Source organism: Tenrec ecaudatus, chromosome 14 (assembly GCF_050624435.1).
Source record: "Tenrec ecaudatus isolate mTenEca1 chromosome 14, mTenEca1.hap1, whole genome shotgun sequence".
Classification (NCBI taxonomy): domain Eukaryota; kingdom Metazoa; phylum Chordata; class Mammalia; order Afrosoricida; family Tenrecidae; genus Tenrec; species Tenrec ecaudatus.
Window position 1 is genome coordinate 39,892,878 of NC_134543.1, and position 23,917 is coordinate 39,916,794.

The 23,917-nt window shown below is 47.9% G+C and overlaps 1 protein-coding gene across 1 annotated transcript in view; it reads right to left on the minus strand.

The window, feature by feature from the left end:
• FNTB (farnesyltransferase, CAAX box, subunit beta) overlaps positions 1-23,917 on the minus strand; it is a 67,141-nt gene that overhangs the window by 38,167 nt on the left and 5,057 nt on the right. The window contains exons 2-4 of the mRNA XM_075530635.1: positions 8,908-8,972; positions 4,515-4,587; positions 2,999-3,090 (exon numbers count right to left, since the gene is read on the minus strand). Coding sequence (XP_075386750.1) covers positions 2,999-3,090; positions 4,515-4,587; positions 8,908-8,972 — 230 coding nt within the window. The remainder of the gene's footprint in view (positions 1-2,998; positions 3,091-4,514; positions 4,588-8,907; positions 8,973-23,917) is intronic.

Here is a 23,917-nt window from a genome sequence, read left to right on the forward strand (position 1 = left end):
AGGGATGAGTCAGCCAGGGTGCAGTAGAGCACCAACAAAACACACAATGTTCCCCTAGTTCTTTAGTGCTTCCTCCCCACCCCACTATCATGACCCCAGTTCTACCTTACACATCCAGGTAGATCTAAGCATGTGCACAGGTACAGATAAGAGCTCTCGACATATGGAACCAGGACAAAACCCTCAGGAATATTTAAATTTTTAAGAAAAACATTTAAGAGTTTATTTGGGAGCCCTGGGGGGCAGTCTTTAAGTGCTCATCTGAGAACCAGAAGGCTGGCAGTTCAAACACACCAGCTACCCTCCCCCTTGAAAGATTTATGGCCTTCAAAACTTTATGGGGCAGGTCTAGCCTGCCCTGAAGGGTTGCTAAGACCTTTCAAAGGGAACATATCAAAATTTGAATCTGGCTATACAAAAAAGGCTTCATTCATGTGCTGAAAGGTCTTACAATAATTGTTAAGTGAGAGACAATTTTCAGAACTCCAGAAACTAGGCGCTTAACTTGAACAGTGTTGATTGTCCCTGTGACTCTTACTTTGCTGTCCTTGGTTCTGGGGGTATTTACAGAGGGAGGCGATAAAAGCTTCAGAAAAGTAAGGAGGCCTTTAACAACAAAGCGTTAAGCATTCTTAGCGGGGACTTCCTTTAATAAGATCATTAGGCAAAGCCAATGTGATTAGTCTGGTTCCAAAATATTAATGTCATGTATGTAAACACGCTAAATATATACATTTTGGCTAAATATAAATTTACGCACACCGTTTCTCCAAAGAGGCTAGGGTCAATTCACATCTGTGAGTATACCATTATTGAAATATTTGAAAAAGCTGGCTGGGTTGGCCTTGGGCAACAGCCGCAGTTGGCGACATAAGTAGTTTTGTCCACTAGAGGGAGCCCAGCAGGTGAGACTGTCCCTTGAGCAAAGGGAAGCACAACAGTGAGCACAAGGGGGAAGACCAGAAAAGCCTGCGCACAGCCCACTCCTACTCCGGCGACCCTGTGTCTCAGCGTAGACCTGTGCTCCCCGAACCCTTTGAAGTTAACCACCAGGCCCCTTTCTTCCAAGGTGCTCCCGAGTGGATTCAGACGGTCACCCCTTCAGTCAGTAGGCGGGGCTCATCCATGGACACCATCCATGGAACACACACACACACACATACACACACATTTCAAATGGCTGGAGAGTATTTCACTGTAAATATTGCAGCATAACTCCCTTAGACTTGACATTTTAAAGCATCCCCTCCAAAAAGGCAAACTCACTGCCATCGAGTCGATGCCGACTCACAGTGACCTTCTAGCACAGGCCTGTGGGTTTCCAAGACTGTAACTCCTTACGCGGGTACAGAGACTCATCTCCCCCCACCCCCACGCTCTACTAGGAGCGCATGGCAGCTTCAATCGGCGGACCTTGCGGTTAGCAGCCCAAGACTAACCACTGTGCTACCTAGGGCCTTAGAGGCACCCCTAGGACTAGACGGTTAGTCTGTTCCCAATTGTTCATTGTGCAAAGTCCTTCAGAGAGTCCTCTTCCTGACGTGGCCACAGAAGCAGCTCCCAGAAGCTCTCAACCACGAACCAGGCAGACCAGAAAAAAGGCAACACTGACATTGACCTGAGTTCTTCCACTTCAGAGATCCCCTGAGCATTCGGACCTCCTACTTCGACTTGCCCCCACCCCCACCGACACCTCCGGCTTCCCTGAGTGGGCACCTGTCCCTCATGCTCACAGAAGCCTCCCATCTCTCTTCGTACAACGCCCCTTCTCTCCCAGAGCACACCCCGAGTGTGGACGTGTAGGGAAGAAACCTCCCAAACAGCCCTCAGCCCCCAACTGGTATTTCAAAAACACATGGGCCTTTATTTTGACAATTAAATGCCTGTTACAGCAGAAAGGGCACCCAACTCGACTTCCAGGGCTACAGGAAACTCGGGTTGCAGTAGCAGCATCCCGATGAGGCAGACAATGCACATTTTCTCCTCTCTCTCAGAAGGCCTTGCATCCATTGCAGGGGTTAATGGCCTAATTCTTCACTCTCTACCCCCCGCCTGCCCTCCCCCCCATCCACAGCCATCACAAGACACCCTGCCCAGGAAGGCAAGAATGAGAGGTTATTGTTAAGACAGATGAATGAGACAATGTGCAGCTCTGTTCTCCTGACCTGACAATGTGACCAAGCAGGGGCACCGGCTGGCCTCCCTGCCTCCTGGCACGGCTGCCTCTGTGCGCGGCATGCTCAAGGGCCTCGCCTCCTACAGGCCTGCCCTCAGGAGTGCCATGTGGGGCGACATGCTCTCTCACTGAGAACTAGGACAGCAGAGCCGACTCCTGGCTGCCCTCGGCCATCCAGGTATCCCTGCGACTGGGAGGGGGCAGGGGCGGAGTGAGGGGGGCTGGCTTTCTTTGCTGGTCTTTGAGAATGGGGTGCCACACAGAGGTAGCCAGCTGCACAGGCCACTCGCTCCGCAAGACGTTCCAACGGAATGTAAAGGCATATTGTGAGTCATGGCATCTGCGCTCCAAGAGCAGCAGCACGCCCATCCCATCAAGAACGGCGCTGCCTCCCCGGCACTGCCCTGCTGGGCCGCCTCCGCGGAGGGGCGTCTGGAGGCAAACGCATTTCTGTTCCCTGGGTGGGCACACACTTTCTCACAGAAACTATTCAAATGCACACTGGGCTTTCTGGAGAAATCCTGTCTTTCAGAGTTGATGATAAAGACTTCTCAAAGACCAGGGCAAGAGCCAAAAGCAAAGGCCACAGAAGGACCTAGAATCCTTCCCTTCAGGGTTCAAAGCCTTGTTCTACCCACCAGCTTTTCTAAAAGGGTTGTGGGAGCTTCAGGAAGTTACTGGAGGTCAAAGAAAGGGCAAGGGCTTCTTTGCAGCACTCTGGGTTTTCATTCAGGAACAGAAAACCGAGACACTCCGCAGAAAGGACCTTAAGCGCTAACTGCCGGCTCAGAGCACGGCCCGAGTCCCCGGCACCAGACTCACTCAGTAGCCACCATCTGGGGGATGGGCTCATCAAGCAGCTCCAAGCTGTGCAGGATCCAGTAGCAGAGCCACGGGCGGCTGGCATCCAGACACTGTCGGGGAGAGGGGAGAAAACACACCCTTGTTCACAATCACTCAGAGACACTGTGACAAGGCGACATCTGTCTCACTCCCGGCAGCCGACAAGGGGCAGGGGGGGGCTCTGAGGTGAAGAACTGGTGAAGGATGCTCTGCTCGGAGGCCTTCGTGGGGAGCTGAGATCACCAGACAAAAACCAAACTCCCTGCCCTGCATCCAGTTGGTGCCGACTCACAGTGATCCTGTAGGACGGGGGAGATCTGCCCCGGGGGGTTCTGAGACTCTCACTCTCCAGGGGATGAGAAGGGGGAAAGGATAATGAGGGGAAGAACCACCCCAAACCTGGTGGGTCCGTCTCTGGTAGGCACCCGAGGAAGGATGAGCAGTGGACTTCTTACATGGCAGAACATCACGTGATGCTGTGTTCTCAGTGTAACCAAACCCGAACCAAACTCACTGCCACTCAGTCAACCCTGTAGGGCAGGGCAGAACTGCCCCTCTGAGTTCTTGAGACTAACTCCTCTCGGAAGTAGGAAGCCTCGTCTTTCTCCTGTGGAGTTGCTGGTGGTTTCACTGCTGACCTTGTAGCCAACAGCCCAACTCATAACTACTACGCCATACGCCACCAGGGGGCCTGGGTAGACCCAAGGGGATGGAGAACACCAGAAAGGTCTTCCTGGCCTAACTTACTCATTGATTCCGGAAGCATTAATAGGTACACACTATATTAGATACTCCAAAACCCCCCTGCCGTTAAGTCAATGCTGACTCACAGTGACCTTGGAGAACGGGGTAACATTGTCCCTGTGGGTTTCTGAGACTGTACGTGCTCACGGGAATGGAAGGCCCCATCTTTGCCGTGAGGAGGCTGGCGGTGTTGACTGCTGACCTTGCGAGTGCAGCCCACCTGGAGACCCGCTCCCCCAGCAGGGTGCCTATCTATTCGATACTGGGGGCATGCTAATGCAGACCATGTGGTTCCCACACTTCCGATGCTCGGGCTGTACCTCGTCTTTGTAGTTATCTTTGTGGAAGAGACCCTTTGCACAAGGACCCAAGGTGACTTGTGTCTTTTGGAAACAAGGTGGGACAGGACACGTGTACACAGAGCTGCAGGCGCAGTCCTCAAGGAACACCCCAAAGAGACCCACTGTGAGGGTTTCCAAAGATGACTTGTGAACGGTTACTGATCGTCATTCAAACAGACACACGTACTGCGCAGCCCAGGCTAGATGGGGCAGGCAGCAAAAGCGCAAGGGATAGGGGCTGGGGTATGAACAGGGAACTTAGCCCAGTTCTCAGGGTTCCTGCCAGGGCCACCGCGCACAGGGGTGAGTGCACAGCAGGCCAGGCTCCTCCATCTTTTGTGTTCGAGTAAGAGGAGAGAGAAAGGCTTGGCTGACAACCGCACAGAATGAGTTCCTGGGCTATGCATTACCTCATAGGCATCAGTCAGCTGTCGAAGGCCTCTTTTCAGATAATGGAAGTGCTTCTCTCTCTGCAAAAGCAGCCTGCAAAGACAAACAGCGCATGAGCTCACGCTTCCGCCTCCCTGCAGAACACCTGTGCGCACACCTACGCGCGCTCTCAGCGTCAGGATACACACACACACACACCCGCCCCCAGCAGTCCGTGGATGGACCAGAGCAAATCCTTTCCCTCTGACAGCAGCTAAGTTAGAGCGTCTCTAGTGTCAGAGAAATGTGCCAGCAGACATCACCTTCCTGCCTAATGGAAAAGGCTCAGTGAGCTCCGGACAGGACACGCAGGCGGGCAGGGATAACCCACGCAGGAAGTTCCCCCAGGGCCTCACCACCAACAGATAAGCTACTGGCTCCTCATCCTGCAATCCACCCTCTCCGAGCTTGGCCACTTCCCTGGCGTGTCACCCACCGCCATTCCACTGCCATTTCTTCTGGGCTCACTTCTCGGAGACTCTTGGCTTGTGCCCTGCCCACCTGGCCCTCAGTGATCTAGTATTCCCTCCCAGGAATTCCACATTCCATGTGCAGACCCACCACCCCCGCCCGTCTGTGCTTTGCGGCCCGTGGTTCTCCTTGGCATTGCTGCCAGCAAGACTGGCTTCCAGATGCCATGTGCTGCTCGTGGCCACCTGCACAGGCAGCCGAAGCTGGGCAGACGCTGCACAGCTTGCTCGGTCCTGCAGGGAAGAACGAAGCCCGGAACGTCAAGGCATCCCCTCTGCTGGCTCAGCCTGGCACTCAGTACCCTGTTCGAAACATTTAAGTCAACTCGGGCTCCCGCAACCCCTGCTGTGCCACACACTGGAGGTGATCAGAGGTGACGCCAAAAAGTTTCCCCTGGAAATAAGGGCAAGCACAGCATTGGGTAGGTATTACAAAGCAAGAACAGATAAGATGCTGCCGGGCTCAAAAGGGAGGGGCCATCGCATTTCATGAAGGAAGGCTATGGGAAGAGGTGGAATTTGTGGTGGGCGACCTTGCTAGTGGGAGACAGATTTTCAGTAGAGATGGTAGGGGGGAGGGGGCGGGGGGGAGGAGGAGGAAGAAGTTTGGCCAGAAGGAATGTAAACCCGGAAGTACAGGGCAATGCTGGTCACAGACCTTCAGCTGACAAGGAAAATGCTGTCTACCCACGCGGTCTAACTCGACTGCCACGAGCCACACGTGGCTGCTAAGCCCTTAGAACACAAGCAGGGTGACGCAGGCACTGAAGCTACAGGCTCAGTTCTCAGCATTTACTCTTGGGTGGCTAATGACTACTGCCTCTGACGGCAACAAGGACGCGGCTTTGCACGAGGAGCAGCCGGCAGGGAGCTTTGGCCAGCAATGTAGGAACACAAGGGAAACCATGGAAAAAGCAGGCGAGGCCCTATTAATAGGGGTGTGGGTTGGAGTCTACCTCCCCAGGCCAGCCTTGCCCACCTGTTTCCCCGGAGCTCAGCAGCATGCTGACCCTCGAGTACTGGACCTCAAAGACTTTAAATGACGCCGGCAGAGTGGGCCGAACCCTGCCCCATCCTGGGGAACTGTGCCTTGGGCTGTGGTAGACGCGAGGACAGAGAGTCCCTCAACTGAGGCTCCCAATACCTTCATAGGCTCGTTGAAGCCCAGGCCTTCTCTGGTTAAGAGAGACACGGAATAAGCAGCCTGTGGGTATGAGGGCAGTAAGTCGCTTGAGGAAGGGTGGGGAGAGAGACAAACTTGACTGGGGGCCTGGGGAAGGGCAGCAGTAGGAAGGAAAGGAGCTTTCGGCTGCTCAGAGGCTTCCTACCCCATGAAGAGCTACAGTCTCAGGAACCACCAGGGCTGCTCGGCGCTGCACTGTGGGGTCAGAACTGACTGGGTGGCAGTGAGTTCTTGAGAAATTAATGTTACACACAGAAGGCGGGCCCGCTTCGCTGTGAGCTGGACTGTTTTCTGGTCTCAGAGCCTCCAGGGCTCCGTCGGCTCGGGGAAATGACCGAGCTCAGGCCTCCATCCATTTCAGGCTGCTTCCGAAAGCACATGTCAGCAGTAAAGCAGTAGGTGGAAAAGAGTGACTTCATCAGGGAGCGCAACATTGAGGATAAGGAACCGCGGGAAAGGCAAAGTGAACTGGCACGGAAAGGTGGGGTGTTGATGGACAAAGCGTGACGTGTGAAAAAGGATGCGCGTTTCATAGCCTTAAGACAGGAGGAAAACCATTTCGGGGATAGGGAGAAATTCTAAATGCACCAACAATATTCATCTTTAGCCTTGGATTTCAGCCCCAATCTGATGTTCGGCTTTGGCCTTGGGCGGCTGGGCAGGCAAATGCCTCCGTCAGCATCGTTCTGGAGTGCCTGGTGCTGGTCCTGAGAGCCTGTGTGATCCATCAGAGGGACAAACCACCAGCCCTGGCGGCTGGCGGCACTGCCAATACCTGAATACTCACTGCCGCTACCGTTTACGGTTTCCGCTTTGCATTCTCGGGTCAGGCCTTCAAACTCCAGCAAGGAGAATGTCCGATGTTAGCTTTAAAGTTCTAGTTCTCCAGTTACAGATAATGGTTGAGGCTCTATCGGACTTACATTCTAGAAGTTCCTTCTGAAATGGAGATGTCTGGAAGCGGCCTTCCACTGCTATCTTGACTTGAACACATTACCCACCACTCAGCTAAAATGCGGATCTCGGGGATGTTAAACAGTTGGCATCACAATGAGCGCCTTCCAGATACCCATTCACAAGCAGAATGAGAAACGCCAGATTCCTGAAGCAAACCCCAAACCCTGCTGTCCATTTCCCCAAGGGAAGCAGTTTTTACTCCCTGCCCACGCCTGACCCAAGACCTATGAATCACGGAATCTAACTTGATTCCCTTCATCTTCCACCACTTGGCCACCACCCCCAAAACCAATTTCTTCCCCACTGTAACTTCTCATTCTCCCTTCCACTTGAGCAAGAATAAAGGAAAGGCGCCCCCCACCATCACCACCACACCCCCAAAAGAAAGGAAGGAAAAAGCTCAAGAGCTCTATTCTGATGGTGGGTGGCACTGAAGGCAAGGCTGAAAGCCCCTCGGGGCTGGCACTCACTGAAAACAAAGGACCTGCGTCCCGGAGAGCCAGATGGTAGAGTGACTCAGGCCCCAGCCAGGTGAGTCATCTGGGGGTTCAACTGCCAGCAACAGGAGCCCAGGAGGTGGGTGCACAGGGAGGCTGGTGCTCTCTGGGTTGGTTCAACAGGTGGTGCCATCTGCTGCCATCCAGCTGCGGTGCACAGCCGGGCAAGTCTTCACGGTGCCCTCGTGCTTTGGCTTAATGCGTACGGTTAGGTGAGCAGTTTGGGGAGAGATTCCCTGTTCGTGGATGGTTTCCTGCTTTCTGGGGAGGGAAGAGGGAAATGGCCTTCCTCTCTCCCCCTCCAAGCACGAAGTGCCTTTTCCAAGGGTTTTCTGCCTTTGCAGATTAGAATTTTCGGATAGAAATGTTTTGCTCTTCAAATAAGAAGAGATCAAGCTCTCTGTGGCTGGACACAGCATGAATGCTCTGGTTATGTAAGAAGCACCCTGGAGACTGGTTTACTGGGGGTTGGGCTGTTAGCAAGTCCCAAGTGGTGGTCAGGGACTGGACCACAGGCCCCTGAGCTCTCCAACTGGAGTGGGTCAGCCGACTCTCAAGGCAGTCACTTAAGCGTCATCATCAGAGGGCAAACGACCACACAGAGCTCTGGCGGACTGGTCAGTTCTCCTGGCTGGGGGATAACAGAGGACGGCTGGTTTCTGAAGGGCGATTTGTGACTAGATGAGACATGCTAAGAAATGTTAGCGCGACACATTAGAAAATACTAGAAGATACAAAAATTCAAATTTAGTAGTAAGGCTCTGCTTATAATCTCCTTTATGGAGTATCTGACCTCAGCCTGCTAGGCTCCAAGGAGGATGACAGGCCTTCCTTCTATTTCTCATTCAAATCTCCTGCAGTCAGTCACCAACAAGGCCCAGGCTGCTGGCTGAAGCTCAGCATCCTCACCTTCCCTCACTCAAGTAAGAAAGGATGGCAGAGTCCAATACGTTGCCCTCCCCCAGAGCACTATTTCTGTTTCCAGGATAGTTCACCATCTGAATACCAGCTAAGCAGTAAAACCTTGCCCCATCTGCAGACCTAAGAGTTCAGACTGTGAGAGCAGCCGGGCCTAGTGTCAGACGAGGTAAACAGTACCCTAACAGAGGGAGGCAGGGAGGCGTCGGAGGTACAGCACATCCAGAAAGCAGCCTCCCGGCTTCCGGTTGGATACGCCCTTATGGGTTGGCAGCTCTCCCAACCAGCCACAGAGCTGAATGACCCATGGAGACCCACGTGCCTACTCAAACTCAGATCAACAACCTACCTCGGTACAAGGTGGTTGAACTGGTAAGAATTGAAGACATCTTGGATCTTTTCTTCGACTTTTGCCTAGTAAAGAGAGAGCAGAGAGGAAACAAACACAGATGAGACCTCTATCAACTTTAGCCTCCTATTGCTCCAAATGTCGACTGGCTGTGCAGCTTGGCGCGATTGCATGCTTCATAATGCTCTAAGGCTAGAGGGACTCAGCTAGGGAAAGGCTTAGGACAAGGCCAGAGTGTATCATTGGGAATCATGATCGACTTCTCCAACAATTCAATTCTGAACACTCAAACTAATAGCAATTCTTGGAATTGGTGACCCTGGCACCAGTTCGGAGCTCTGGTAGGGCCATAGGTTAAGTAAGGCACTGGGCTGCTAACCGCAAGGTCAGCAGTTCAAATCCACCAGGCACACCTGAGAGAAATATATAGGCAGTCTGCTTCTGTAGAGTTACAGCCTTAGAAGCCCTATGGAGCAGTCCTGCTCGGGCTGACATGGTTGCTAAGTCGGACTTGCGTCGACAACCGTGGGCTTGGGTTTGGTTTCGCTGGCACCAGTTACTCGGGAGTAGAAGAAGAGAGAGACATTTTGCCCACATGATGAAGTGTTTTGAAGCTCACTAAGTGGGTATTTTCAAATACACAACTGATTTCTCCAAAGGTCCTATTTCTGGCTTCTCTTACTTAACATAATGATTTCCAGGTTCGTCCATGTTATATTACATGTAAGAGTCATTCCTTTATATTACCTAATACTATTCCATTGCATAATACATTTTGCTTATGCATCCATCATTTGATGAACATGCGGGTTGTGTGTTCATTTTGGTTATTGTATGCTGCTATAAACATCCAACTTTTCATTTCTCTTGGTATATACCTATGTGTGTCCTGAGTCAAAGGTAAACTCTGTGTTTACCAGTTTAAAGAAATGACAATTTTCCAAAGCAGCTGCATCATTTCTACCAGCTGTGTATGAGGGTTTTGATTTTATTATCTTTTTTAAAGTAATTTTATTGGGGCTCTTACAGCTCTTATAACAATTGATACATCAATTGTATCAAGCACATTTGTACATATATGTTGCCATCATCATTTTCAAAACATCTTCTTTCTACTTGTGCCCTTGGTACCAGCTCCTCTTTTTTCCCTCCCTCCTCCATCCTCTGACCCCCCATAAACCCTTGATAAATTATAAATTATTATTTTCATATCTTATATTATCTCCCTTCACCCATATTTCTGTTGTTCATCAACCTGGGAGGAGGGGTGTTTATATGTTGATCCTTGTGATTGGTTCCCTTCTCCCCCTCTCCTCCCCGCTTCTCCCACCCTCATGGTATCGTTACTCCTATTACTATTCCTGAGGGGTTGTCTGTCCTGGATTCTGTGTGTCAAGAGCTCCCATCTGTACCAGTATACATGTTCCTGTCTAGCTGGAATTTATAAAGTAGAACTGGGGTCATGATAGTGGGGAGGAGGGGCATTAAAGACCTAGAGGAATGTGTGTTATGTCAGTGCTATACTGCACCCTGGCTGAGTTGTCCCCTCCTCGTGACCCTTCTCTGAGAGGATGTCTAATTGTCTATAGATGGGCTTTGGGTCTCCACTCTGGCCCCCCTCATTCACATTGATATGACTGCTTGATTTGAGTCTTCTGACGTGTTTTTTATTATAGCTAGCTTAATGGGTATGAAGTGGTATAGCTCATTGTGGTTTTGATTTGCATTTTTCTGGCTAATGATATCTTTACATGCATTTGTTGGCTATTATAGTCTTTCCTTGGGGAATGTTTACTTCAGATACTTTGCTCATTTGATCACTGGTTTGTCTTTTTTGTTATCGAGTTATCACCCGTGATAACCCAGTGCTTTGGAGTTGACTCCGACTCAAGGTGACTGTAGAATGCAGACAACTGTACCCATCAAACTCCCAACACTGTAAGTCTTTCCAGAGAGTATTGCTACATCTCTCGTCCAGAGTGGCTGATGGGTTTGAATTGCCAACCACTGTACTCAACCACTGAGCCACCCAGGCTGGTCCACTGAGTTACAGTAGCTCTTTATACAGTCTAGATATGCTGCTAAAGAACTCATCTAGAGCTCTCTCATTCTTTGGGTTATCTTTAGGAATGAGTATATTTTTAAACAGGAAAATATCAACTCAGAGCATACATTATGGTTTTTAAAGTACAATCTTAAAAATAATACTGAGCAATTTTACTGTTTTCACACATACTAAGGGGTTAATACAGAACTGAAAGAGCACTCATCTAGGAGTGAGAAAATAAAAATAAACCCCCATAGAATCTCTGTCTCTTTGTTTTGTTCTTTGGCTTCTCTTGTTCCCACAGAGCTCCCCAGTGTTAATATGAAATCGGAAAGGGAGATGCAAGCATTCTTCATGTGCACTAATTTACATAAAAGGAAAGGAAAAACTCTTACATGAAAGAAGAAAGGGGGAAAAGTAGTAAGTCTGAAACTGCTACTCAGGTTTCCTTGCAAGGTTGGCTTTGGCTGGTTTAGCAACTTGGACTTCTGGACCATGCCCAGAATTAATAAGCATGACTATTTGTACAAACAACACGTTTATGCTGTGCCTCTGCTTTCCTTCTGAGAGTCTGGAATTTTTATACATGGGAAGTCAGAGGATACTTGACTAGCTCCCAGTAAAAACCATTAGCATTAGATCTCTATGAGCTTCCTTGGGAGAACACAAGTCCATGTCAAGGAATTAAACAGTGTGTGTGTGTGTGTGTGTGTGTGTGTGTGTGTCCAGGTCCCCACTACGAGAGCTCTTTTGGAAGCTTGTGACTGGTTTCCTCTAGATTTCCCCTCCCTGCACCTTTCCCCTCGGCTGACTCTATACCTTCTTGCTGTCATCAATGACGGCTGTGCACGTATCGAATGCTCTCAGCACATCTCATCATGGGCCTTGGAGACCTCCACCCCACAAGTCAAGTTAGAAATTTAGCGTGTGGTATAGAATGTATGGAAGTAGTCATGGCAACTGCATAACACCTATAAAGCAGGACCTATAATTAAATTTAAGTAGAGGGGAACTCAGGCTATTAAGAAAAAAAAAGAGTTGGCTACATTTCCATGAATTCTGAACACGATGGACCTCAAATGTGAACGGAGCAAAAAGAACCAGCTTCAAGACAGAGGAGCTAGAGCACATTCCTTCTGTGGGGCCTCCCACTCTATGTTGACCTTCCTTGTTTCCGTTCCATCTCAAAGGAATGGACTACACTTGCCAGTTATCTCCTTTCTGCAAAAGAACCACCACAGTGGATACAAGACAAAGGCAGTGTAAGTGCTTCCCGGCCATAGATACTTTTCTTGTGCTTAAATGGCAAAAGGTCCATTGGTTCCTTTCCTCTGGACTCAGGGCACACGGTTCCCAATCATGCTATTGAAGAGAGATACAGGTCTCATGGGAGAAGGTTGCTGGCCTACAGCATCTGTTCCAGAATCATGACTACATGAAAATGTTACGAGACAGGCCCCTGGGATGAGTCACCAGACTTAGCCCCAAAGGACTGTCTCTTTAAATTTTAAAAATAGCCTGAGTTATATGCGCTTTGATTGGCTCCTGGTTCAAAGAAACAAAAATAAAGGAAGAAACAAACACAGTTCTGAAATTAAATTGGGAGGAGGGGGGAACATTTTCAAATAAACTGGATATTAAATGATATTACGGAATTATTTTCTTAGATGCAATTCATTGACCTTATATGGACAAATGTCATTCTTAAGAGATGGATCCTTTGTATGAGGGGGCTTCTAAAAGCTTGTGGAAAAATAGAATTAAGAGAAAGTGGAATTTTTCCACAAAATTTTTGAAGCCATCTCATATTTAGGAATGATGTATCATGGTACCTACATCTTGCCTTCAAAGGTTCAGCAAAAAAGTATTTATATCCATATATGCCATGAACCCTGGAAGGGCACTGAAGTAAGCACTGGGCTACTAACTTTAAGGTCATTGGTTCAAACCCACCAGTTACACCACATAAGAAAGGTGAGGCTGTCTGGACCTGTACAGATTTCATCTTGGAAACCCCAGGGACAGTTTTACTGTATCCTACAGGCCACTGTGAGTCGGAGTTGAGTGGGTGTTTGGGTTACACATACATGCGTATGTCTACATACACAAGGGAGCACGTATGGGTATATCCTGGCTTGCTCATCTGTTGGGTTATCTCCACCTGTCATTGGCTCGGCAAGCCCACAACTCTGAAGAGATTAACCTGTAGAAAACGGATAGTGATGCAAATGATTTTTATCCACCAAAAAAAAAAAATGTTGCTATAGCTGCTAAAATGAAAATAAATGTGCCCAGTTTTGCATCTGTTTGTAAACTGACTCCAGCCTACCTTACCTATAGAGGAGGGGATTGGGTGCAAGGTAAACAGTCGTCAATTTTGCAGATGCTCTACAATGAGATACCAAGAACACCACAGAGGTACACGGTCCTTAAAATAATCAACCAGCTGAAATAAAAAGAGCAGCCGTCAGGAGGGTTAGGAAAGGAGGAAGAACGGACACAGGAAGCACAGGGAGGAAGTGGGATAGAAATGCTTCATGGTGGGGACTGCAGGCGATGAGATGACACAAAATGTATATGGATTGTTGCAAGTAAAACTGATTTGCTCAGTAAGCCTTCACCTAGTTCACAATAAACACCTCCTTATCAACATATCAGCGTTAACAGCCATCAGGCGTGGGACATACTCAGCTTGATGTCACTAGAACACCTTGTGCAATTAAGTTTCTGGGTTCGAAGGATTAGTCTCACGGCAAGTCTTGGCCAATTAGTGCAATACAGCTCATAAAGTTATATTCTACATCTTAGCTTGGTGGGTATTGCCTGGGGTCCTAAAAACTTGCACGAAGCCACACAACGTCTGGTCTCTACTCATCTGGAGCAAAAGAGAAAGAAGGAAACTGGCTGCATCTACTCTCAAACCCAAAGAACTTGATGGTACTTGTGCCTCCCACTTGCCAGCATTCTAATCAGGTCCACAATAGAATGGGGTGGGGTGGGGGTAGACCAGAACCTTAAATTCTTGACAAGATAAAAGCACACCTACTGGACTGGTTGAAACCAGAGGACCATTGCGCTAGGCTACTCCTTAAGCTGACAACCAAAACTAACCCATGAGATTCCTGGAAAGCTACAGACCAAATTGGCTTAAAAAGTAAGAATATCACCCATAAGTACGGCACTCCTTTAGAAATTCACCTGTATCGGACCAAACAGTCAACAATGAGTTTAAAACAAAAATGAGAGCAAAGGGTGGGGATTAGATGACTGGAAGGGCAGCTGGAGAAGGTTCATGCACTGTGAAGAAAATAACCACTATTACTCAACAAACGCGTGTGGGGACCGGTGAGTGGGGACCTAGACCACTGGTGAAACCTCTACTGAAAAGGCAAACCACAGTCTCAGTAAGATAACACAACAATTATCACCGGGTGAAAAAGAAAAACCGGAACAGCGGTTGCTTCCCAGGGAGGTGTGGGAGTCGGGGCTGTCTGGGAAGGAGCATGGGGAACTTTCCCGAGTGACACGGGCGTGTGCATTTGACAAGAGTCAGCAAAGATGAGTGTACTGGTAACATATACGTTTCACGCACAGAACTACAAATACTGACGGCTAGCTAACAGCTGGCATACTGGACGTGCATGCTTAGGAGAAATCGATGCCTGCAATTTCTTCCTAAATGAACTAAGAAAATATGTGATAAAGCAAGCTCAAATTAGCTTCAGAAAGTTTGGAATTAAAAGAATGAATTTTCTTAGGAACATTTTAAAAACCCTCATCTCATAAACGATCAATGTTAGAATCTGGGTGTTAATTATACTGCTATTCAATGTAAAATTCTTCCTATGTTGCAGTATTCTAACGAATTTTCAGAAAAAGCTACAGGAGAAAAAAAATCCCCAAAACTGTATTGTTATGAAGAGGATTTTGAAAAGTACCATAGATTGCCAAAAGAACACACAAACCCGTCTTGGCAGAATCCAACTGGAATGCCCTCTGGTGAGGTTTCGTCTCGTGTGCGTCAGACATGTGTTCAGGGGACATCAGGCCCTGGAGGCCACCGTGCTTGGTAGAGTGGAGGGGAAGTGGAAAAGAGGGAGGCTCTCAGGAAGATGGGCTGACACAGCGGCTGAAACAGGCGCAGGCCTGCCATTATCTCCTGCCTGACTTGACCTGCTTGGCCCCTTGTTGCGATCTGAGTTTGAGAGCCAGTCACGTAAAGGCCCAGAATAAACAGGAAATAGCAGGAGAATGGTTCACAGGGTTCTCAAACTGTGCTCCCCAGAATACAGCACCAGCACTAGCTGGGAACTCTGGTCACACACTCCACTCAGCTTGCTCACCCACATACTCACTCACTGCCATCGAGTCCAGGCTGACTCACAGCAAACCCCCTATGGGTTTCTGAGACTGCAACTGCTTACAGGAATAGAAAGGCCAGTCTTTCCCATTCTAATGTTTCTACCCAAGCCTCGGTGAACCCCACCATAAACTATACACTATGACGACCTTAGCCGCTGGCCTTACAGTAAACAGAAGGCCTCGACGTGGAAGTCCGACTGAACAAACGGGATCCTACTTCAAAACTCCCTGTAGCCTTGGACTTCGGACTGAAACTCCCTAATGTGAGAGGAAGCAGAGGACGGCCTCCCCCAAACTGCGGAAATGGCGGCTGTTGAGCAGCGATGGGCCCCTGGCTTAGTGGGTGTCCAATAAAAGGGGACTCAGACCACACTACATATTTATTACCTCAGTGCTCCCCTTGAATTAATATGACAGATATTAATGACAGGCAAGGATGCGCCCTTGTAAGGACTGCTACAGGAAATTTCCCCCTAGCACCAACCCCCATGCCCAGTATGACCAGATCTGGATCACAGAAACCAATGTGTACAGAGCAACAACTCATAGAATGCAGCTTGTAGTCGGACTATGCTTGCATAAATCCTCATACTAAAAGCATCTTATATTCTAAGCCACTGGAAAAATTACTGATGTTATCAGTGAAATCACCTTAAACCCCAGGAGGATGCCTGACAATGTTTATCTTTTTGATTTATTTGCTGTTGTTCTTGGTCTTGTTGGTTTTGGTTTCTGCCACATTATGACCGCCAAAGTAAACCAGAGGTGCTCATAACCGGTGGACAAGTAGATGGACTCTGGGCTCCCACTTAATTCTAGTCCCTGTCTGGGAGCAGTTAGTTCTTATCACATGGCCCTTGCTTGATACTCACATTCATGAAGAGGTCACTTTGCTACAGCAAAGTGTGGCAAAGAACGCAGACGGTGCCCAGCGATCAATTAGAATAGTGTCTGGGGTCTTAAAGGTTTGTCTGTAAGTGAGGCATCAACTGAATCCCCATCAAAGAAGCACACCAGCCTTTGTGACCCAAAATGACAATAAAAAAATTCAAATATGACGAAGGGAACAGTATCAGAGCTTAAATTGTGAACACTCCATTTATAGAAGGCTGAGGAGGACGGTGGGAGCCCCCAACCCATCTGCAGACTCTCCAGTCAGAGTACGCTCCTGCAGATCCCGTCCGACCACAGGCATGGCACTCACAGCTTTACTGTCAGACAGACTACTGTAGACTTGATTATGGTGGATCGAGTCATGCATGGTACAATGTGTTGGTCAGTTGACCTCCCTGTTGGCCCAACCTGAATTTGCTCTAGGCTCAAATATGTCTCACTTGTTCCGCAACAGAAATGTATTTTCTGGCTTTAAAAATATTATTGGTGGTATTTTCTTACTCTTTAGTTTTATATCATTATTTTCTTCTTTATGTTTTGATTTGGTGTTTTATTATTTCGATTAGATGTCCCAGGACAAGAGGAGTGAGCGCATAGACACAATAACCGATGCACTGTTTTATCGGGGATGTGGAGGAGGGGCGAGATTTGGGCAGCAAACAATGAAAGTGTGAAGGGGGAGTAAGCACTAGAACCGATTGTGATGATGTACGAGGGGGTATCCCCCCCCACAAAATGGAAAAAAGTTCCATTAGGCAGAGCTTTCATAGTAAGCATGCCCCACCCCCATCCCCACCCCCTCCCCAGGGAAGCATCCAGCAACTCGCTCTGAGCTAGTGCACCCAGTGGCATTGCCTGGGAAGGTTCTCTCTGGTCACAGTGAAATCTTTCGTAAAAGCAGTTTCACTCAAACCTCTTTTTTGTGATGACCGACTTAAGAGAACAGTGTGCGGCTGTGATATTTTGTTCCCTGCTCAGGAAAAATGCCACAGAAACAGTTGTGATGTTGAACACACTTAGAAGGTCAGCACTATGGGAAAACCTCAAGTGCACGAGTGGTTTTCTCATTTCAAAAAAGGGGAAATGTCGATAGATGACAAACCTCCTTCTAGACATCCATCAAATTCCCGGACGAAAATGTCAATTCGTAGTGCATTTGGAGTTTGTTCCACCAAATTAATCAAGCTTTCTATTAAGAGCCGTGGCTCTCAACCTTCCTTTAATACAGTCCCTCGTGTGGTGGTGACCCCCCCAACAATAACATTATTTTCGTTGCTACCTCATAACTGTCATTTTCCTACTGTCATGAATTGGGAGACCCCTGTGAATGGGTCGTTCAACCCCCAAAGTGGTCGAGACCCACAGGTTGAGAACTGCTGATTTAAAGGTTCTGAAAAGATAGCCTAACAGTGTGTGACAAAAAAGGCCTGACTTGTGGCAGATGGGGGGCTGGTTCTGAAACCACGACAATGCACTTGCTCACGCAGCCATCTCAGTGCACCAGTTTCTTTCAAAAACAGCATGCCTCTCTTGCCCTACACCCCTACACCCTACACCCCTGACCTCACTCCGTGAAACTCCATGTTTCTGGGAATGAAGAGGGACATGAAAAGACAGCAATTTTATGACACAGAAGAGGTGAAGAAAAAAACTAGGACGAGGTGCTGTCAGCCATCCAAACAGATGAGTTTGAAAAGTGTTTCCAAGAATAGAATCGCAGATTTGACACATGTATTAAGTGTAATGGAGAGAACTTTGAAGGCGATAAGGTTGTTTTGTAAAAAAATTTAAATACATAGCTTTGAAAAAAATAATTTCATTTTTGGATGGTTACCACCTCGTATATACAACTTTTTGAAAGCTATTTAACTATGAATGTGTATGTTATGTGAATATAATATTATGAAAACTACTGAAAAAATTTTTAAACAGAAATCAAGTGTGACCTATGCCTGCCATGGGTGAAAGGAGGAAGAATTTTGGTTTAGGGGCATTGAGTTTGTTCATGGGGGTGGAATAATTTGGAAAGGGATATCAATAATCAATGTACAACATGAAGAATATAATTGATGGCAATGAATTAGTGAATTGGAAAATGTTTTGTTGTTTATATTTTTGTCACAATTTTTAAAATTTACACTAATAACAATGAGTACAAAGAAGAATATTCTAACATTGAGTGTGGTCATGATTATACAACTCTTCTTATATTATTGAACTACTGAATTGTATGATGTGTGGATGAAGTGCCAATAAAATGTTCAAAAGCAAGCCCAGTCTGTCTCCCTCGGAGCTGCTGGTGGCTTTGAACTGCCACTCACGTGGATCACTGCCAAACTGCAACCACTACACCACCAGAGCTCCTTTTGGGGCACAGACTGGGTTTGTAAAACCAGAAGCTATCAGGCTGGCTTCCGCTCACCTGCTTTGAACAAACTCTCCACTGGATGCCGGTATTAACAATGAAGGACCCTTGCTAAGGAACAGGCTTTTCCCAGTGCAAACAGGCTCTGTGGGAGTTCACTTCTCCCGTGGCACACAGGTTCATTCTGCCGGTTCTTGTTGGCAGGTGCTGAGTACATTCCGATCTTCAGCACAACAGAAAGAAACACTGCCCTGTCCTGGGCCAGCCAGAATCGGTCTTCAGTTCTCTTCGGGACCAGCCTCCTCTTTCCACCATGGAAGGCTCAAGAGGTTCAAACTGCTGACCTTGTAACTGGCAGCCCGACCATAACCCACTGTGCCGCCAGGGTCCCTTCAGTGCTAAGGGGAGTATGTGCTTATCATGGTGTTGCTACAATATTCGGAAAGCCCTTTTGTAGCACTTCTGCCTCCACTTGCATTTCAACTTCTTTACTCCGTATGGATTTGCTTTTCACTTTTCTTTGGAATTAGTCATACTATCTGACCAGTTCCCTGATGGTGTCAGGAGAAAGCTGAGCCTTTCTGCTCCTGGAAACCCACAGGGGCAGTTCTGTCCTGCCCACGAGTCAGAATGGGCTAGATGGCGAGGTTTTTGCTCCTGTTGTTAGGTCCGGGGGTCGGTTCCGTCTCCGAGCAGGCCTGTGCACAACAGAACAAACGGGACGGTCCGCTCCTGCGCCAGCCGCACACGTATTCCTGTACCTGACCCCAGTGTGGCAGCCACCCACCGCCCACCCGTGTCATGTGGGCCTTTTTTTCCCCTGCCCTTCTGCTTTACCAAGCGGACTGGTCTCTCCTGACAACACATCAGAAGTACACTGAGACGACATCTCGCCATGCTTGCGTCTACGGCGTATTCTGGCTGGACTTCTTCGAGACAGATGTTTGTTCTTTGGGCAGCCCTGGTAGTTTCAGCATTCTCTCCAGCACCACGTTCAAATGAATTTTTAGCACGTGCTCCTTTTTTTAATCTATAGGAGTCATGATTTTACCTTTTTTTGCCCCCTTTTGGAAAACGTATCTTCTAACAGTAGTTATTTAGCATGAACCCGACGTGAACACACAAATTTGGATAGAGGTCAAAACTGCTTATAATGAGGAGAGTGTGACACACTTACCTAAGTTTTTTTAAATCTACAAGTACCATGTTCACGGACGCCTCAAAGGGTTAAAAATGACGAGACGGGATCCACCCCTAACTCTGGGAAGGTGGGCGACCGTGGGGCTAGAGGAAAGTGGCTCTGTCCGTTATTGTGTTTCTTTAAACAAATAATCCAAAGTGAAGAAATAAGATGGCAACAACCACTAATTCTAGGTTACAGGGAAACTGCTATTCATTATGTGGTGATTCGTCCCTTCTGTTAGAGATACTTCTTTTGAGAAAGGTTCCAAAGTGCTTAGCTGGGCGATCACGCAAGCCTTATCACGGAGCTTTCCCACGCCTCCAGAGCGGAGGCCGGCCTCGACAAAGGGGCTGTGTTCTGCAGTCACCGGTCACCGGCAGTCAGCTGTGCCGGCCTCGCCGGTTTCCCCAGCACAGCATCGCCGGGTTCTCAGGGTGACCCAGTTTAACGAAGTGTTGCTTTCGTTCGGTGCTGGAGGCAGTTCCAACTCAGGGCGACCCTACGTTCAACAGAAGGAAACACTGCCCGGTCGGGCACCGGCCTCACCACCTTCTCTGTGTGTGCCCATCGATGCCCAATGCACAGCACAGCTAAATGTGGCCCTGTCCGCACCGCGACCGCCTCTCCAGCACAGTCAGGAGGTCTCCCGGTCACTTAGTTTTCAGTCAAAACAAAACACAAGCTCGTTCAGAATTATGGCCTACTGGTCTATCAGGAATGAGCCCCGGTGGCACAATGGATTAAGCACCAGGTTGCCAACCACAAGGTTGGTGGTTCATGTCTGCCAACCTCGGGAGAAAGATGGTGACCACCGCTCTCAGGAAGATTTACAGCCTCGGACCCCGGTGGAGCACTTCCATCTGTCTTGCAGATGAGGACAACTCCTGGCCAGTGAGCTGGCTTTGTCAGCAGCCCTGGGGACGTGGCGGGCAAGCAACCAGCTTCAAGCCGCAAAGACAGACTCCCTCAGGGAGAGGAAGACGTGCAGAGCCCGGGAAGCCCCTGGGCAGCCCCACTGCTGGGCTCACTGTGAGTGGGAACTGCCTGGACAGTCATCGGTTTGGTTGGTTTATCGGAAGTTTATCTTCGCTTCTGGAAAGACACAAGCTCATTGTTTCTGAGTCACATTATACTTTGCTTAAATCAGATTACATGTATCTATATGTACATATTCTCTTTAGATAACATTATATTCAATATATAATATAAACTAATGTATATTATTTTATATATACACATATGTTTGTATCTGTGTGTGTATATATACAAAGGGGACTTCAGAAAGTTTATAGCAAAACTGCATTATCTTATAATTCCATTTTCCATGAACTCCTTGAAACCCCTTAATGCATATATTAGCTTGTGACAGAGATTGAGCTAGGCTCTAGGGGCCAGAGATTACATAACTTCACACAAATCCCCAATCATAACCACACAAATCCCCAATATTTGGGTGCACAGTAATAAATAAATGAAGAGCTAACCATCTGCCTCTTCCTCAACAGCTCTGTTTTTCTAGAAAGCAATCATTGAAGCACAGAATAGTTTCCATTCACCGATGAGTGGTCAGAACCGGCTACATATTTTCTCTTTCACAGCTTCACACCAACCTCATGCAGCCCCAATTTCCTTTCCACGGCCCATGGCTCCCCTCTCCCACATCTGCCCCTCTCCCACGCAGGCAGAGGACTCCAGAAAGCAGACGTGCTGCCCGAGATTCATGCTAACGATAAGTCACAGCAAAATAACAATAAATACAATAATTTAAATATAAGTCAAGGATACTTCTTCTAAAAACTATGCCTCAGAAAAGACCAATTACTTTACAATCTAATCTTTACAAATGTCCTCTAGCTATGGGATGTTTCCCCAATCACTTTATTTTTATTATCACCACCACCTGTCAGTCTGTCGTCCTGTAGGAGCTTACACGTTGTTATTAAGCTGGAAGCTGTCCCAGTAGTATTTCAAACACCAGCAGGGTCACCCTGTTGGGCAGATTTGGGGGAAGGGGGGGGTCCAGACAAAGGCTAAGGTAAAGGGCTTGGTGATCTACTGCCAAAGAAAACCCTCTAAGGGTCCCAGCGGAATACTGTCCAGTACAGTGCTGACTATGAGCCGGTAGGTCAGAAGCACTCCAATACACATCAAAGCAAGCATGCCCTCAACCACGCCAGGCGCCCTCAACACGCGGCCTAGTCCTCAGCTATGCGCGAACACAGCAGTGTTTCCTTAGCTTGCACACAGGGTGGCCACAAATTGATTCTGATGCCAACATGTTGGACACAAAATACTCGTTGAAGGCTGCCAGCTTAAAAATCACTCAGGCCAGACTGGTTTGGGCTGCTTACGGAGGAAAACTTACAGTGCTACCAGCAAATGAGACAGACCAATGCAACACAGATTTAGTATTTGTTCCTGAGGACATGAACTCGACAGCTCCAAGTGCAGGTTGGCATGGTAAGCCAGCCTTTTAAGGCTAAATTAAAAAAACAAAACATGGAGTAAGTGGTTAAGTGCAATGATGACAAATCAACTGGGCACCCTGCAAAAAAAGAGAAAAGGTCAACGTTATGTAAATGGATACTAGTAGCCTGACACTGAATATTTAATGGAAGCATCTTATACATATTCAAAAGCAACGAATCAAAGAACTCTGACTGTAGTCTAGAAAAATCTATTGGCTAGCTTAAGATCTGGCTCCTACACTGATAAAACTTCTAAGGTCAATGATACATGTGAAAAGCTTGAAGAAAAAAGTTCTATGATAAGAAGAGAAGGGGGGAAAGGTAGTGTGCTAACAAACCCAGGGACAGGGAACAACAAGTGATCCAAATTGGTGGTGAGGAGGGTGGAGGAGGCCTGGTAGGGCGTGGTCAAGGGTAATTAACAGAGAGGAGTTACTGAAACCCAAATGACGGCTGAGCAGGATAGTGGGACAAGAAAAGGAAAAGAAATAGAGGAAAGAACTAGGAGGCAAAGGGCATTTACAGAAGTCTAAATACAGGCATGTACATATGTAATTATATTTATGTATGATGATGGAGAAATAGATCGATGTGCATATATATATATATATATATATATATATATATATATATATATAGGTTTATCTAAAACATGTTACGAATTGAATTGCGTCACCTGAAAATATATGCTGAAGTGATCACCCGTGAGGACCTGTATTTGTGGCCTTGTGTGGAACAGGCCTGGGAGGCTTCCTGGAGTAGGGTGGGCCCTGAAACAACAGCAGTGGTGCCTCATCGAGGAAGAGAAGAGCCACAGAAGACATGCAGAGAAGAAAGCCGGAGAAGATGGAGACGGGGACAGATGTGTCACAGAGGTTAAGGTTGGCCAGGAACCACCAGGGACTTAGGAAGAACCATAAAGGGCCTGCCCCTGCTAGAGCTTTCAGAGGTCTGGGCCCTGCCGAGACCCTACTTCAGGCTGCTAGCATGCCGAAGTGCAAGACAAGAACTTCTGTGGTAAGCCCCCCACCACCAGCTGGTGATGCTATTACAACACTGCATGCCCACAAAGAGGATTTGTAGACATTTGTGAGAAATGGAAATAAAAGAAAATGGAGTGTCTCCACAAACTTTGTGAAGCCTTCTCATATTTCTGAGTTGACCAAAAAAAAAAAAAAACTACTGTCTGGACTCTTTAAGGAAAGTAGGAGATTATTTTATACTTGGGATTGCCTTATAGTTCTGTACATGTGGCAGCTGCTAAATTCCAGTAAACTGAGGGTGGTGGGGGTGGAGGAGGAAGAGGTCCACGTAGCTCGCCTACTAACCAGCCAGCCAAGCAGAGCTCTGGTTGCTTCTACCAGAAACATAAACGAGTACGTGCTAAACACCCAGGCTACACAGGTGGGAGTGGGAGCTGGAGCACACCCACAAATAAACGTAGACCTGACGTGTCTGAAGGTGTGTATTTACTAGCCATGACTGGTACAGCACACAGAGGGATGTTATGAAAACTTGAGGTACAAGGAGCAGGGCTTGCGGTGATCAGAGCCATATTTTTGGGGATATTTTGGTGAGTAGTGATTGGTGTCTTAGAAGCTCCTGAACAGCCCTCCATGGTGCAAATACTGGCCGTTCCCTGTCCAGAAGACAAGAGTGGCGAAAACTGAAACACACATGAAAACCAGTGC